General features: G+C 37.5%; 1 protein-coding gene across 3 annotated transcripts in view; it reads right to left on the reverse strand.

Annotated features, from left to right (window-relative positions):
- Ghr (growth hormone receptor) overlaps positions 1-18,181 on the reverse strand; it is a 224,989-nt gene that overhangs the window by 104,506 nt on the left and 102,302 nt on the right. For all 3 annotated transcript variants that reach the window (XM_090331994.1, XM_090331991.1, XM_090331993.1), the window contains exon 3: positions 8,429-8,509. In XM_090331994.1, the coding sequence (XP_090188120.1) occupies positions 8,429-8,498 (70 nt within the window). In that variant the 5' untranslated portion in view covers positions 8,499-8,509. The remainder of the gene's footprint in view (positions 1-8,428; positions 8,510-18,181) is intronic.

The raw sequence follows: 18,181 nt of genomic DNA on the forward strand, positions 1-18,181 counted from the left end.
CTAAACAGCAGGAAAATGAAATCATTTCATCACTATGGAAAATCCACATATCCCAGTTCCTATTTCAATTTCCCACAGCTTTTTCTAGACCCTTTCCATTGTAAGAGGGTTTCAACTTAATCCCTCCCTGCCTGGGACCAGAGATACAGAGCAGTGGTGACAAGAAGTTCCAGGTAAGGATTCTGATATGGATTCCTTCATTCTTTCAATAAATAAAGGTCCTCACTAGAATGCTGGAAAATGGTATTACCAGAATAAGCAAAACGTCATTTGCTGATTTGAAAGTCTAGTGATATTCAAATTAGTAATTATTATAACACACAGGGAAGGCAATGGTTGTTGTGTCATGCAAAAAAAAAATAATTCCACTTATTTGAAGCTCAACATACAGCATGAAAACACAGATGGCATTGTAACTCCATTTAGAAAAGGGATATTCTAGGGCCGGGAGTTTGGCCTAGTGGTTAAAGTGCTTGCCTAGCATGCATGAAGACCCAGGTTCGATTCCTCGGTACCACATACATAGAAAAAAGCCAGAAGTGGTGCTGAAGCTCAAGTGGTAGAGCTCTAGCCTTGAGAAAGTCCATGGACAGTGCTCAGGCCCTGAGCTCAAGCCCAGGACTGGCAAAAAAAAAAGAAAAAAAAGAAAAGGGATATTCTATTAATGCCAGCTCCATACCTACACCTCTACCCTCTCTCTTAGTGAAAGCTTCTAAGAAAACCTCTCTGAAATGCTTTTCCCATGGTTGCGACAGTGTTTATGACATCTGAATCTGTGCCATCTCTATGGAAATGTAATACAGATCTGATTAAGAAAGTTGCTACACAAACAGAGATTCCTGCTGAATCATTAAATACTGTGGACTGATTTTGAACAGATTTGGAGAATAGAAATAGAAGAAAAGTCAGATGAAGGTAAGGAAATTCTCAAAGCTTCAGAATCTTGGGCTTCTAGGATCATCAGGAAGCACCGAGAGGAATACAATCTCTGCATGACCAAGTGTGTGATCAGATATCCAAGGGTGTTTATGCTACATGTCATCCCCAGTTAGTTTCTACTGCCAACTACAGATGATGAGGAAAGTTTGCTCTGGGTTTCAAGATTACATTATTGACAGCATTATGTAAATATTGCTTTAAAAGCCAACACAGAACCACTGGGCCTGCTGTCCATGAAAGACAAAGGCAGTTCTGGAGAATTGTGGCTGCAAGTGATTGCATCCCAGGACAAGTTAGTTGCATGAGAAGTAGTCCCAAGATAGTAGACAGACCTTAAGAATGCCTATATTTGTTCATTAGGCACAGTTGAAGGTTAAGTTTTAAACCAGCTCTGTGACTTTGACTTCAACATACAATGAGAAGAAAACCATCAAAGGCAGGTGCTTCTTTTGAGAGGGTTTTCCTAGGGTAAACACGCTGCATAATTGAGGGACCCAGCAGAGGCTGGCTTGGCTATGCTGAATTGGCAGTGCTTTCTGCATAGCTGAGTCTGGGTTAGCCCTTGGTCAGAGGCAGACAGCCAGATGTTGTAAATCAGGAGCAGGTCTTGTCCTGGAATTGCTAGGAGTCATGAGAAAGACTACACAGATAGTCCATTCTTGTCATAGGCAAAAAGGAATTATTAATGGATAGTCTTAGTTCTTTTATTTACTAATTAATAGAGATGCAAAACTAATCACTCATTGCCAGTTTCCTCATAGGTATGAGTTCGATTTTGTGTGGGCTCAGCCAACCTCTAAGATTCTGCCTGGTGCATAGCTGTGTGACTCTTGTTGAATTCTGCTTACATTTTATAGCATTCTACGAGGTTAAGTACATGTAATAATACAATGTTGAAGGCTTTGTCACAGGTGTGGGATCTAGTGGTGGATGTATGGATGGCCAGAGGGAGGAAATTCAGATCTTTGTGTTCAAGAGCAAGCCTCACTGTGTGGTAGATAACCAAAACCTGGCCATAGCCACACACAAAGAGGAGTAGTTAACAGTAGGATGTGAGGGAAGCACAGGCAAGAAGGAAGTCTGGAAAATGATGCATAAGAAAAGTGGCCTAGACATTTACCCAATCATCCAGAAACAAGGACATACTAAATCCACGAGCACAACGATGTTCATTGCAGCACTATTTACCATAGCAAATATATGGAACCAACCCAGATGTCCCTCAGTTGACGAGTGGATCAACAAGTTGTGGTATTTGTACACAATGGAATTCTATGCGGCTGTCAGAAAGAATGACATCTCCCCATTTGTTAGGAAATGGAAAGACTTAGAAAAAATCATATTAAGTGAAGTAAGCCAGACTCAAAGGAACTTAGGCTCAATGGTTTCCCTCATTTGTCATAATCAGTAGAAACCTTGGACTCTCCTAGCAGAGATTTGCAATAGAGCAAAACCTAGACACATAAGGCCATATAGGATGATGCTTAATGAAAGAACCTCTAGGATATAGAAACAAAAGCCATATAATGAGTGATTATTGTCCTTAATGTACTATGTTATCTCTCATCTCTTTTGCTGTCCCTTGGTTATCTCATATTGTTACGGTATCTCACTTTGTTATCTGATATATTGGATATATTTGTATTTGGTTATTTGAAATTGGATAGGGAAGGGGGAAAACAAGATGAGGGATGGGGGTGGGGGGGAGGGAAATGGGGACCAAGACATGAGAAAAGGTATCAATGTATGTGAATTAATGCACCTTCTATCTGGCAAATATAATGTAACCTTTCTATTAATTACAATAAAAATATATGAAAAAAAAGAAAAGTGGCCTAAAAACTCCTTCCTGTAGCACTCAAGGTGTCCACAGAGGAGTACTACTGGGCGACTCCTACCACTTCACTGTGTTACACAGGAGTCTGGGCTCCATGTTGACCAAATTGAATAGTATTATCACCCAGTTAAAAATGACAACACCCTTATATATGTATTTAAAGATAATAAATATTTAAAGAAACCCAAAAGCCTTTAATGACTCTCAGAGTTTCATATCTGACATACTATCCTGACATCTCTATCTTTTCGTCTATAAATGGCGAGCTCCTTTCAGTTGAGAGCATAAATTAATAATTCCTCTTTGAAACCATAAAGGATAAATCTTACTAAAAGACACTTTTGTCTTATTTGCAAAAGTCTATGCTAACATTTCCCGCTGGCTCCATGCAGTGGGAGGGCTTGTTGCAACCTGTTGAATTTCACTGTCAAGGTAAATGTGTGATACCAGAGGGCACTGTGAAAGAGGATTGTGACACATGGACCTAGGCCACAACCCCTAGCATGTCTTGACAACTTTTTATGACCCCATGCAGCTTCAACAATAATGGGGCAGGGTATACAAAAAATGAAAATTCCTTACTCTGTACTATTAATTCCTGTTAAACAGCAAGGACAGAAGGGTCTTATTTTCCAAATATGTGTTGTGTTGATTTTCATAGCATTATAAACTAGTCAATAACAAAAAAACCCATCATTTGGAGGATCTTAGTTCCTTTGGGACATGGGTTCAAATGATATACATAATTTCTTACTTCAACTAGTATAGAAAAAAGCAACTCACTTCGCAGAATTGACCTGTAGAATAGTAAGATGCTGAATATGAATTCTGCCTTCAGACCATTCCTAACAGGTCTGTGATACATAGATATGCGTATCTCATTAAATTATTTCTCTGCTTTTCACAAAGTCATTGTTCAATAAATATCGGTTGAATGTTAAATGCACACAAGGAACCACTACTCGCCACAGTCCAAGCGCATATTACATAATATAAAATCAAACAGGAGGCAGGGAGTCTGGCCTAGTGGTAGAGTGCTTGCCTAGCATCCACAAAGACTCGGGTTTGATTCCTAGGTACCACATACATAGAAAAAAGCTGGAAGTGAAGCTATGGCACAAGTGGCAGATCACTAGCCTTGAGGAAAAAAAGCTCAAGGACAGTGCTCAGGCCCTGAGTTCAAGCCCCAGGATTGGTAAAAAAAAAAAAAAAATCAAGCAGAAACTCAACAAACTTCTACATTTCCCTCCTGTCTCATTCATTTTTCAGTTAATGTACCTTTATCACATCAGCTACTAATGTTCTTAGCCTTTTAAATGCTTAACCCAGCTCTCCAGTGCCCACTGAAACACGCCATTCTGCCTCGTGAAACTCTCAATATCACCAGAGCCAACGTGACCCTCCTCTGTTGCTAACTCCTCTACCGGATGCTTCAGGCCACTGATACGACTTGACATTATTCGTGTGTGTGTGTGTGTGTGTGTGTGTGTGTGTGTGTGTGTGTGTGTGTAAGAGAGAGAGACAGAGAGAGACAGAGAGAGAGAGCCTGAGCACTGTCCCTGAGTTCTTCAGCTCAAGACTAGTGCTCTACTATATTGAGAAACAGTACCACTTCCAATTTTCTGGTAGTTAATTGGAGATAAGAGTCTCATAGACTTCCATGCCTGGGCTGGTTTGAATCTCGATCCTTAGATCTCAGCCTCCTGAGTAGCTAGGATTACAGGCATAAGCCACCAGTGACAGGCTTTGATATTATTCTTGATGTATATATCTGATCCTTTAATTTATGATAAGTTCCTTGAGAAAGAATTGTTATATTCCCCACGGCCTTAAGTTCAAACATTCACAAAGCTCTTAAATATTTGTGCACTGGACTTTTAAAATTAACAATTCCAACCTACCTTGACTAATTTTGTTCAGAGCATCTTGGTGATCTGTCTTCCTTGTACAATCTACACTTTAAATATCTATAGTTTCTCATGTATCATTAGAAGCTATTCATATCTCAGCTAGATTGGTCTTCACGGCCAAATGTGAAGGACCAATGGGGTCACTCAGCTGTATTCTGATTTGTAGAAAAGCTATATGATGTATCTTATAAGCGGCACTCTTTATATTCATCAAGTTTCTATGTCTACTTCTCATTAGCCAAATTCCAGGAGGAGGTATTTGATATATCCACTTGATAAGCCAGCCTGGGACAGCCCTATAAAAATGAAGCATTGTTGAACATTCTCAATTTTGCAATTCTTTTGAGCAATTCTTTCTGAGACTGTAACTTGCACTAGGGGCAGATATAGTGCTTCATATTAAAGATGAGAGACAGAGAAGGATAAATGTCTATTATGACACTAGCTAATACAATGAGGGTATTGTTTAATGTTTGGTTCTCATTAAATTTCCAAAGTCTGATAATACTTAATGGAAAAAAACATCATTTCAAGCCCAGTATAATTCTAATTATTGGTCTCATCAAGGGAGAGGGGGAAATCTGTTCAGGAGTTCAAGGGCCAACTTGCTAGGTGCACAGTTCTGTCACCTTCTCAGCTACTGGGTGACATTTCTAAGGGTGATGCTTCCACAGTCACTCACCAGTGCCACTCCATCTTTCACTGATCAAAGTGAACAAAACAATTCATAGAACTCAAGTAGTGTATGTATTTAAAAAATTCCTAGGCTGGGTTCTGTAGCTTAAGCCTGTAATCTTACCTACTCGGGAAGCTGAGATCTGAGCATAACAGTTCAAAGTCAGCCCGGGCAGGAAAATCTATGAGATTCTTATCTCCAATTAACCATCAAAAAGACAGAAGTGGAGCCGTGTTGTATACAATGGGGGAGAAAATAAAAACAATGATTTGATTCTGATCTGGTAGAAAAAGAGCACATGGGCCATGAATGTCATGTGATGTCCATGTCACTACATGTAGTGACTTTGGCCAAACCCCATTAGGCAGGTGGCCACAACTGGCAAATGAACACACACGCATGCATAAGCTTGATCATGGTCACCTGTACCTACTTATACAACCAGCCACCTCACCCTTGATCTCCTGGCCATTTTAAGGAAGTATTGTAGAGTATCCATCCATTTTGGTTAGCTCAACAAGAAAAAAAACTCAGGTAAAAAGTTAAATACTTGTAGGATATTTGGTTTATCTTTACTATGCACCAATTCAGGTCCTTGTACTGTGTTTTCCCTCAAACACCAAAACATTAAAAAGCAAAGCAAAACAAATGCTTAATATGAAAACCAGATAATAAAAGAAATGAAATCACAACCTTGTAAAGATATTTGCACTTTTGTGTTTACTCATTATTCACAATAGTCCACATATTAAACAACCATCAGCAGATGAATAAATAGTTATATGTATGGATTTAGCCACACATCTGTATTTCATAGCGTTTATGTATACATATATAAAAGAGTCCTATTCAGCCTTAAGATAAGAAAAGATCTTGCTACTTGTCATGATATAGATGGATCTAAAGGACCTTGGGCTAAGTGAACTTAGCCATAGAAAGAAGAATATTACATGACCTCATTTATATATGAAGTCTTAAAAAATAGAAGCAAAAGAAGAGAAAGATGATAGTGGGTTCTAGAGTTAAAGGGAAAGACATGGTAAGATTATATGCCAAAGGACACATAGCAGCCAATTCATTTTATTTTATTTTTATTTTTATTTTTTTTTGCCAGTCCTGGGCTTGAGCTCAGGGCCTGAGCACTGTCCTTGGACTTTCTCAAGGCTAGAGCTCTACCACTTGAGCCTCAGCACCACTTCCAGCGTTTTTTTTCTATATATGTGATACTGAGGAATCAAACCCGGGTCTTCATGCATGCTAGGCAAGCACTCTACCACTAAGCCAAACTCCCAGCCCAGCCAATTCATTTTAAAATGAATAAATCCAGTGATCTATTGTATATCATGAAGAACATAGTTAAAAGTCATTCAGTATATTATTATATTCAAGATTTCTGCTAATTGAGTAAATTATAGCTTCTCTTATCAGGATAGAATGTGAGGAATATATAACGTTAAGAAAATTAATATGGTAATTAGTGCCATTATAGTAACCATTGTACTATATACAATGTTTAGCAAAACACAATGTTTGTATCACACAAATATATTGTACCATTCATGTACTGTATAACATCTGCTGTATACCATAAATATATGCATAACAATTGTTTCTTCAAATCTAGCCAATAATAATGTTTGTTCAAGTTTCATTTTACTAAAATGTTGAAGCCGCTGAAATAGATGTTATCTGCAAAGTCTTTAGAGCTCAAATTCTAACCTCATAGTCAGGAATGCCTTTTAAAGATTCTTACACCATACTTTTTCCTTCATAGGTTAAAAAAATCCACAAGCCTTGCCCTGTAAAAAGTCATCTCAGTAAAGAAAGGAGAGATTAAACCAACATGAGTCTGGAACAGCAGAGGATCTGAGCTGTAATTCTTTGGCTCAAAACCAGCATCTAAAACCAGCCATGAGAAAGGCTGCTGAAATAGACCCCCTCCTTTTCTCCATGTTTGACTTGCATCGTGTAGACATTATTATACTAGAGAGACCCAAAAATACTTCAAACAATTATGACTTCTTTTCTATAAATATTTTTGAATTGCTTTAAGAGATAGGATAGCATATTTTGCCCTCTGCATTTTCTAAGCTACTCTGGTCACTCTTAGCAGCTCTCTGCTTTGTATTTATTTTTGGCTCCAAGGTCAGGGAGGACATCTGAAGGTGCTAAGTCTGCTGTTAAACTGTGTTTTCCAACATGAGTGGGGTGTTGAGTGAGGAAGTTAGCTACTCTTAAAGCAACATCAGAGTTCAGTGTCACAGCATGAATAAAAATGTGTTGTTGTCCTTGGGTAAAGCTCAAGTAAGGTAAATAATCAAGCCTCAAGATGATCTTTGGAAAAGTAGTCTATTCCTTAAGAAGCACAATTTTCTTTCAGAGAGAAAAAAAATCCCCCCCTCCTTTTTTTTTGCTTTCATTACTCTTCCAGATTCCTACTGTCTCTACTGAAATGTAGGTTTGAAAGCCTTGAGATTTCTCTTCAAGTAGAAAGGTATAAAAAAGAAGGGAAAATTATAGAGATGGCAAAGGAAATTCATGATTTCTGGGTACACCATTCAACTATTTCAGGTGTCTAATCTCTCAAGCTCAGACAAACGATAATCATACAGACAGTGAGAATTGAAATGCATGTGAAACCTGCAATTTCCTCTCTGGGAGAATATGATTAAGATGTCTGAATTCTGAGCTGTGGAATAGATGATGATATCCTTAGCTATAGTTGAGCTGGGTGATCAGTAGGTTAATAACCCTTCAGAGCTGTTTCAATATCTCTTCCAGAGCCTGAGGACCCGAGATCAGGCTTGTCTTCAATATGGAAAGCCTTTAGCATGCTCCAAAGCATTTCTTTTCCATATGAAAACATCAGATACAAAGTTCACTACTGTATTCTCTGTGAAATATAGTCAGAGAAGTCCTGCTAGCTATTGATACTGAACCTAAGAAACATTTCCTGTTAGCTGCTATCTGAAATTTTAATTTATAACTAAATTGTCCAAAGAGCTTGGATTTGACAAAGCTTAGGGCTGTTTTGTAACACCAGGATAGGACTGGGAAAGAACTTACCCTCACTCCCAGAAAAACCGTTGCTTGAGCTTGCCAGTGCCAAGGTCAACAGCAATGGCCAAAGATCCATACCTGTGGGACCTGCAATCAGAAAAAGAGCAAGATAAAGCCAAGCAATGAAAAGCAGATGGCTACCATGAAAGGGGTTTTAAATACTGACTGAGTGATGACGTCTCAGCCAGAGGAGGTATTCTAGGAAATCTTTGATGGCCCCAGAGTTTCAGGAAGGCAAAGAGCAGATTGTAATAAATTCTACTTCCACAGGGGGCTCACCTCACGAAATAGCATGGACACTGGAGATGTTCACTTTCTGTCTGACATCTCTAGAACTAGATTATAGCAAATGATCCCCACACACTGCCTGAAGTAATAAGTACAGTGGGTTTTAGTTTAATTTCATTCAGAAATAGAAAAAAGTCCATTAGCATCACCAAGCACCAGGCTCTACAGACCTTAAAAGGAGAAGCAAAGTGGCCCCTGCTGTAAAAGCATTTCCCCTGGGATCAACTGAGCTCAATTAACACTGAAAACACTGCACTAATGAGCTATCTCAAGGAGGAGAACTAGAAAGGAAGAAGGAAGGAGAGAAGCAAAAGCAAACAAAACATCTCAGAGGCTCATCAGGTTTTGACTTTCTGAGGCCTGTGGGCTTGGAAAGACTCAGGAATGTGGAGGAAATAAGTTCTCTAGAAAAAATAATAAGCCATGGTGCCTACACAACCAAGATTCTCTAGAGACAAGTTTGGACTGGCTAGGAATGAATCCAGCACATTGACTTTTGTAGAGCTGTTGCTGTTATCTGATCACCAATGCCAACTATTTTAAGCTAAGTTGCTGTATTTCTATAAAGGTGCATTATTCCGAGGACACCCAACCATTCCTGATCATCACACCATCACTGCTTGCAGGAGAATGGCCTTTAAAAATTATTACTATGCAACCAGACAATAATGAAATAGCCCTTCTTGCTATCCCCAATCAAGCTGCAATGATGAACAGGAATGTTTGTTTTCACGAGTCTACAGATACGGTGCTCTGGCACAGTATAATTGTGAATAGGTATAAAATGTCTAGCATTCTGTGCTTTCACTTCTAGACAGCGGACAATTGTTCAGTTTTTGTTTTTGCTCTGTCATTTTAGGTTCTGAAAAATGTTTTTACTGAAGAAAGGACATACACATGTGTACACCATTGAGCATAAGGAAACACAGCTGTCCACAAACACAACTTAACAGACACTGGTTGAAGTTATTACGACACCCAGGTTTTTAATTCTTAACCTGTAAGGCTATGGACTAATGGCCTTTCCTCCTCCTCATCTACTTTGCCACGTGAATCAGTGAGCTGCTCCATCCTGTGTCCTTTACGCTTAGGGCTTACAGACTCTGTAATCATAGTTTGAAGCCTCAGGCATAAATGCATTTAAAAAAAGGCTAAACCCGTGTATTTTACAGGCTGGAAATGCCATGCTATTGACATCCAGATATTTCCCTTCTAATATTTCCATTTTTTTGAGGAAGGAAAGCATTGAGGACTGGATTGTACACACTATTTCATTTTACTAGCTCCATCATATATTATCTTGATCTCAGGCTGGATCCATGGACCCCAAAACTCTCAGTCTCTTTTAGTCATCTCTACTGAGTAAAAGTTTAAAAACAGTTTGAATTTCTCAGAAGAAGTGCTGTCTATGGTTTAGAAGTCACCTCTTTGAATGTCTCAGAGAACCTTGGAAGACACCATAAATAAATGATAAGTTGTTTCACAAGAAAAGTAGGTAAACCCTCTCCAATCCCCAAACGTTTGTGCTTCCTTTCTTTCACAGTGATGGGAATCAAACACAAGGCTTTGCAGATAATGGGCAAGTACACCACTGCAAGCACGCTTACAATCGAATTATGCTGTCAGCCCCAGTCCTGAAACATTAAAACACTGACTGTAACAAATTCCATTTCTCCTGAGTAAGGAATTTACAACCTATTTCTTTTTTAAAAGACAGCATTGGTATTTGAACTAAGGACCTCACACTTTCTTAGGTAAGCAATCTATGAATTGCCAGCCCCAGATCTCTTTGTTCCTTTAGTTATTTTTCAGAGGGAATGAAAACTTTTGCCTGATTAACCACAGAGAGTGATCTTCCCGGGATTACAAATGTGAGTCACGAGGCTTGGTTTACAATTTCTTATGGAAATATAGCAGACATAGCTCAGTCAAAAACATTCTATCTCACAAATCAAAACAAACAAACAGGAATCTCAATGCAAAATTAACCAGAAATTTCTGTGTGTACTCCCATAGCAGAAAAAGAGATAGCTGAAATGGCCGCTCTTCCAAATGGGAATTGAGAGAACTTCAGTGACACCTTAAGTATTCAATATAGAAAAGACTAATATTCTTAATTTTTCAAAATTATCATTTAGTAGTTGCACCAAAAGATTGCAATCTAACAAGTCAGTTTATGACTTTCATGCATCTTGACAGTGTCATTCCATCCATGGATCTCTACTGTTCTAATCTGGGATGTGAACTAGAAGAGGATGAACAAATATGATTGAATTCAATAGGAACTAATTGCTTAATTAGAACTTAATCTCTTATTTTTCCCTTCCATGGTTCTTGGCTCCAGGGATATGATCTTTTTTCTTTGTGATGAAGACCTTCAATATTATTTTATTTTATTTTTCTTGTTGGGTAATGTATAGAGGGATTATAGTTACATTCACCAGATAGTAGGTACATTACTTCTCACACACTGATAGCCCTTCTCATGTTTATGTTCCCATTTCCCTTCTCCTAATCATTTTGTTTTTGCCCCTTTCCTTTCCTATTTCAATTAAACAAATAAACGTATATACAATATACCAGGTAACAAAGTCAGATACAGTAACAATATGAGATTAACCAAAGGACAACAAAAGAGAATAGAAACAACATAGTAGTACATCAAAACAACAATCACACAAGGTTCTTGTTTCCTTATCCAAGGATATGATTTTTAAGAAAAGTCTTCTCTGCACTCCTTTGGAGAATACTCTAGCATTATCATTTGGTAGAATGGATTCATATGCTGCCTACATCAGCTTTGTAGAGTTCCACATAGAAGCTTCTAGATGGCAGAAGAATCCTCCTTCACTACATTTTGATTTAAAATGTCCTCAGGGAAGAATGGCATGATATCCACACCAAGTTTGGTATTTCAACATAATGTATCAATGGTGTGCCTAATGTGACAAAGAAACCCTTTTCCCCAAATCACGCAGGATTTGGGGAAATACCCAAATACCCAAACTTGTCTTGTCTCACACACATATATATGTATATATATGTGTACATATGTGTGTGTATATATAGAATATTACATAATATATTACATATATTAGTATAAGTATCCATCCAAACTGCAGTCATTAAAGGTCTAGTTATAATTTAAGTAGCGTTAAGCATTATTGTTCAGAAGAACCTACTAAATCATACCTTAATTTTTTATTAAACTTGCAATACTTTCCTAGGGAAAAACTTTCTTTAAATTTCTTATGATATTTATTCTTCTTTGGCTCCAGCCTCATAACATGGTTTTCAGTGAGAGGGGAAAATATGAAGTCCTCTTATTGCATAATGGAACTCACACCATTTCTTCCCTCAATGCCTGGGGCATTTTGCCTGCTTTTTCTTTCCTCAAGGGATAGTCCCTTGAAAACCACTGTAATCCAGCTGGCATGGGTTTTTAACTCCATGGACAGCCCAACAGAGGAGGCTTCCAAATGACATAACCGGGCCTCTGCTATACTGATTTTCATTCTGTGGCTATAACACACAAGAAGAGAAGGAGGTTAGAAATGACATCCCACCGATGCTACCCCTGAGACAAACATCTCAAGGCAAAAAAAACAATTGGTTCAATTCTTTTAAATTTGGTGTCAGTGGATATTCTGAAATTCTTTTTTTTTTGCCAGTCCTAGGGCTTGAATTCAGGGCCTGAACACTGTCCTTGGACTTTCTCAAGGATAGAGCCCTACCTCTTGAGCCACAGAACCATTTCTGGCTTTTTCTATGTATGTGATATTGAAGAATCAAACCCGGGTCCCACATGCTAAGCAAGCACTCTACCACTAGGCCAAACTCCCAGCTCAATTTAAGTGTCTGTTAGCATTGTTCAAGGAATGCATTACGGAGATGAATGCAAAAGCAATGAAAGCCATGGTTCCTAACTTCAGACATCAGGTAACATAAGCACTTGGAACTGTGAAGAAAAGGAACATATCCAAAAATGGAAGGCTTAGGGGAAAATGATTTACTGAACTGAAAGATTTAAAGTCAGAATTGAATGAAAGATGAGATTGTGATGGGTAAGAGAAAGGAAAAGAAGCTGTGGTGAGATTTCATGGGCAAAAGCTTAGCAAGAATGCTCTGGTTTGGGGGGTGAATGCTAAGGACATAGTCTAAAAGAGTAATGGGTATACAAAAAAGGTTCAGATTTACATACATAAAGGAAATAAAATTGGATTTGAAGATAGGAACAGACAGAGATAGCATTTTGGACTACTATTAATCAGCTACTCACTAGGTATTTGGTGTAGATAGCACAAGCGAAGATGAAGCTTCAACTCCTGTATTCTTCACCTAATTGCATGGGGACATAATCAGATTTGGAGATGACTGGGATCAAGAGTTGAGAAGGAAGGACACACCGATGACCAATGATTGAACGTTGTGTAGATAAAGTCATGCTACTGGCAGAAATCAGAACATCTGGATTCTAAGCTGATGGGGAAAGCCACGTCATTGTTTTGGATGTTGGAGTGATGATTTCTAGAAATGTCAGAAAAGTCTATTGGGAACTTGAAGCTATAAGAGCAAAGACTAAAGAAAAAGAAAAGTTATTATATTGAGGTATAGAATATGAATTTATAATAAATTATGAGTAAAATATTGTGAAAAGTTCCCACAGATTTTTTTTTTCCCAAATGAAACATTAGAAGTATGTTACGGGGCAGCAGGGAGGCAGGCATAATATTCAATGCATGTCCTATGAAGCTAAGAACATTGAGGGGAGGGATTAGACTAGGAGAGATGGGAAGAATGATGAAATGCGTGACACTGACCAAGATAACTCGTGTTTATAAACTGATTTGGTGAATGGTAACTTCTTTACACATCTACTTAAAGTAATAAAAAATGTAATTTATACAAGTATGTCAAGACATACAGAAAAAATGTACAATACAGCAAAAAAAATGAAACAGCACTCAAAACTTCCCACATTCTTTATCCTGTATCGTGTTTAAAAAGAATGTGAACAAAAACATCTTTAGAAGTGTGCTGTTAGCATATTAAATACAGAAGCAGTTAAATGACATATCTTGGAGCCTGGAATGCTGTTGATGTTAGTTGGGAAGAATATCAAAATTACAACTGAAATAATAAAAAGTAATAAGTTTGTAGCTTTCCTGATGCTGCAAAACTAAGAGCTAACTTGAAAATTCAACAGAAAGAGCACTGTTTGTATTGCAAAATCAAGGCTCCAGGTAGACAACCTAATTACTGATTACTAATATTGCAAAACTGAAATCAATTAAGATTTCCTAGTGAGGTTTTTCTGAAAACTCAGCACGGGAAAACCAAGTGGCTAACTCAAAATAATATCTGAAACTATCCATTTTAATTAGCATTGGGCTTTATTGGAAGTATTTGCATTCAAAATTCATGTTATCATTCACTTCTTTTGAAGGAGATCATTTAAAAACTGATCAGATGCCAGAATGCATTAAGTAAATTTATTTCATTCCCATTAGTGTACAAGAATAATTTCATAGATACTTTTCATACATATAACTATAGTCATATACATGTTTGTATATGTACATATATAAATATAGACATATAGATTTATAGATATATAGATAGTTTCACAGTGGAAATATAGTCTAAGAAGGACTGCAGTTAGTGATTTTTGTCATGCGAATATTTCAGACTTCACTCACACAAACCTAGTACCTAGGACATGCAGTATATAGGAGATCAAATCAAGCATAGACAATTATGTAATCAAGAGTTATACAAAACATAAGGTGTGTGAAATTGCAGTTATAACATAAGCCGTTTCACAATAACCTCTTCAGGTTGTTGGCATATATTACAAAATAATGATTAAAAATAGAATGTATAGTAATTACATTAATTAGTAACCTAGTCAGTTGTCATCGTTATCAAGTATTGTACATTATATACAGTTGCTTGTGCTAGTCTTTAAAAAAATTTTATTTTCTTATGCCAGGCATGGTGGCTCACGCCTGAAATCCTAGCTAATCAGGAGGCTGATATCTAAGGATCAAGGTTTAAAGCCAGCCCAGGCTGGCTGAGACTCTTAACTCTAATTAACCTCTAGAAAACAGGATGTGGGGCTTGGCTCAAGGTAGGGTGGTAGCCTTGAGCCGAAGAGCTCAGGGAAAGTGCCCAGGCCAAGTTCCAGCCCCTTAACCTACACAAAAAAAGCATTTTCTTGTCAGGGTGAAGTATAGAGGGATTACAGTTATATTTGCAAAGTACATTACTTCTTAAACATTGTTACTCCTTCCCATGTTTTTCTCCCCTTTTCATTCCCCTTCATCCCAAGTTGTAAAGTTCATTTTCAACATATTGTCTTGTGAATATCACTGTTACACCGGTTCATCCTTTGTCCTCTATCTCATCATCTTGTTTTTTCCCTTTGCTTTCCTGATTCAGTTAAACAAATAATACCACCAGCAACAAGGTAGATTTGCTTACAAACACCACAAACATAGGGGTTCACTACAATGTTACCACAGCATCAAGCTTTAGGTTATAGGAATTTTGTAATTGTGTTATAATCAGATGTGCCCACTGTCCTGCCTGTTGACATGTGACACATGACTGTGATTTTACTGAGATAGGGTCTTTTATGGGACCCAGTAGGGAATATAGAAGGAATTTTAAATGGGTAAAGTGTTCACTGTGAGATGAATGTAAAAGGGCCTCAGAAAAGTGTGTATTTAGTAGGTCTCCATTTTTCTCACACATGTAAACATGCAAAATTTATCTCTGTGCTAATTACTCTATTCCCACAAACCATGTGTGGCTGATGAGCACTGTAAATGTGACTAATGTGGCCGAGGAGTTAAATACAGATTTAAACGTTGTCACTAATTATTTTACTTAAGCATTGAATTTGGTCTATTTGGAACTCACGGTATATGGGAACACAATTAAGGTCGGCAATACATTTTATGTAATCTGAATAAAGACAAGTATTTCTTTTTTTTAAAGAATTTATTAACGTTGATTTTTACATCATATTTTAAATGACAAGTTTAACATGCAAGTGTTCAAGGAGGGAATCTCTATTCACAATCACTGGGACTTAGTATTTAGAACTTAGTCACAATTAGGCTAAGGGTTTGTATGTGATAGAAACATATTAATTTATGAAATAAAACATTATGTCTATAGAGTCATAGGTTTTTATGTCTGTATAGTTATGTTTATATTTCCATTACCACATCCATAGCTGTGGGTATGCAGTTATTGAGTCCTCGCTCTTGTACTCTTTGGATTTAATAGCCACATAAGACAAGTATTTCTAATGCAAGTTTAGTACCTAAACTGTGATATGCAATAAGTGTAAAGTGCCTATGGATTCAGAGGACTTGTTAAAGGGTGTGAAGGATTTTGGCAATGATTATCGGCTTACTATTGAGTTGGACCACTGGACTACTAAATTAAATAAAATATTACAACTAGTGTGCCATATCTTCTTATTTTTTAAAATGTGACTACTTGAAAGTTTTAACTCTCACAGGTGGCTTGCACACATTTCAATTTGATAACACTGATTACAGAATTATGGTTTATATGATTTGTATCTGCATTCAAGACACTAAACTGGATTATGTTCAGATTCTGCTATCAGTGACCACGATATTGTAACAAAATTTATAAACTAGGCTGGAGATGAGGGTCAGGAGAGCAGGGTGGTGTAGTGACTGCAGCATGCACAAAGCCATGGGTTCAATCCCCAATACCATAAAATTTTTTTCACTTCTGGTGATGGAAAAATCATTAAGCAAAATAATGGGACAAAAGATTCACTAGACTTGAGCAATCTAGATATCTGTGGCCATTTTAGGAGGAATTTATCCTCCTAAAATCCAGTGTGTATTTGTTTGCCTGAAGAAGTATGAGTTTCACATCTTTAAGTCACAGGCAACAGTGAACTATCACATATTTAATAATTTCCTCTGGTACTCCAAAGAGGGTATGGTTTGCTGCATTTTGCCAAGCTCAGTGGGTGCCAATACCTTTACCTAAGCTGATTTTAATCGCCAATGTGAAACCAGTATGAACTGGAGCCTATCCAGGAAAGTGAATGGGGCTATTCAGGCTCCATGTGAGGTATTGGATAGAAAAATTAAGCAATTTGATGACACTGACGTAAAGTGTAGGGACAGTGCTGCAGGACAAACCTTGGATACTTGCTATCTTTTGATGACTTCTGATCCACAGTCAGTCAGTCACATTCAGCTAATAATCTTTCAGAGATGCTTCCCCTGTTTGACAGACATTAGCATGTCTGCAGCACAGATACCACTTTGACTTCCATGAACAGAGCAGGCCATCTCAGCATTGAGAGGAATGTGCTCTGGAGTCAGAGAAAGAAAAGTTCAAATCATGTCTTCAATAAGCCTCACTTACTCATCTTGAAATTGAAGGTGATAATGTATTCCCATTTTCATAGAAAAAAAATCAGGATTACATGAAGTGAGTCATTAAAAACACTTATAATTACTAGAATCTCTTTAAGAATAGAGCTTACAGTGTTTGTATAGAGTATCTTAGAAATAGATATCGTGGAATAGAAGACTCTAATGGGAAGCAACTGCAATATGCCCCCAGCCACCACCGTATGTAAAGCCTCATTCTTATTTATTTATTTCTCTTTTTATTTTAAATTTTTATTATTATTGTACAAAAGAGTTGCCATCTAACAAAGCAGTTCATGCATACAATCTACCTTGACCAATATCACCTGTTTCCGTATTCTTATTCATCCCTCTCTTCCTTCACTCTTCTTAACTTGGTAGGAAATTCATTGGATTCTTGACTACATTCTCCCCTTGTCCTCTTTATTACTCTACCTCTTTTCCCTTGCTCTTACTTCGCCCCTTTCAGGTACCTGGTTCCTGGTATTTTCTTCTGCTAAAGTTTGATTATGCCTTTATAAGGAATTACACTCTTTAAGATCTCTCTCGAACCTATTGTATTTCACTTAGAATATTTATTTATTCTTGCATAGCATCCAACATGTTTACTTATAAGTTTTTAAGCTAAATCTAGCTTTGACATATAAGGGGAAAATGCAGGCTTTTTTCCCTCTGGGTATGACTTACTTCTCTTCATTCTTTTCCCCCAAGTCTTCTCATTTCCTTAAAAATGACATAATATCATTTGTTCTGATGGATTAATGGAATCCCATTGTATATAGATGCCATATTTTCTTGATTCATTTGTGTGTCCCGTGATGTGCACCTGGGCTGTTTCCATATCTTGGTTTGGTGACTGGTGCTACAATGAACGTGGCTGAGCTGGTGATTCGAAATCTTTTCGTAAATGCCCAAGAGTAGAATTGTTGGGACATATGGTAGTTCTAAGTTTACATTTTTGAGGAACCTCCACACTGTTTTCTAGAGTGGTTGAACAAGTTTATATTCCCACCAACAGTGTATAAATTTGTCCTTT

This window comes from Megascapheus bottae, chromosome 4, assembly GCF_031878675.1.
Source record: "Megascapheus bottae isolate mThoBot1 chromosome 4, mThoBot2.hap1, whole genome shotgun sequence".
Lineage (NCBI taxonomy): Eukaryota > Metazoa > Chordata > Mammalia > Rodentia > Geomyidae > Megascapheus > Megascapheus bottae.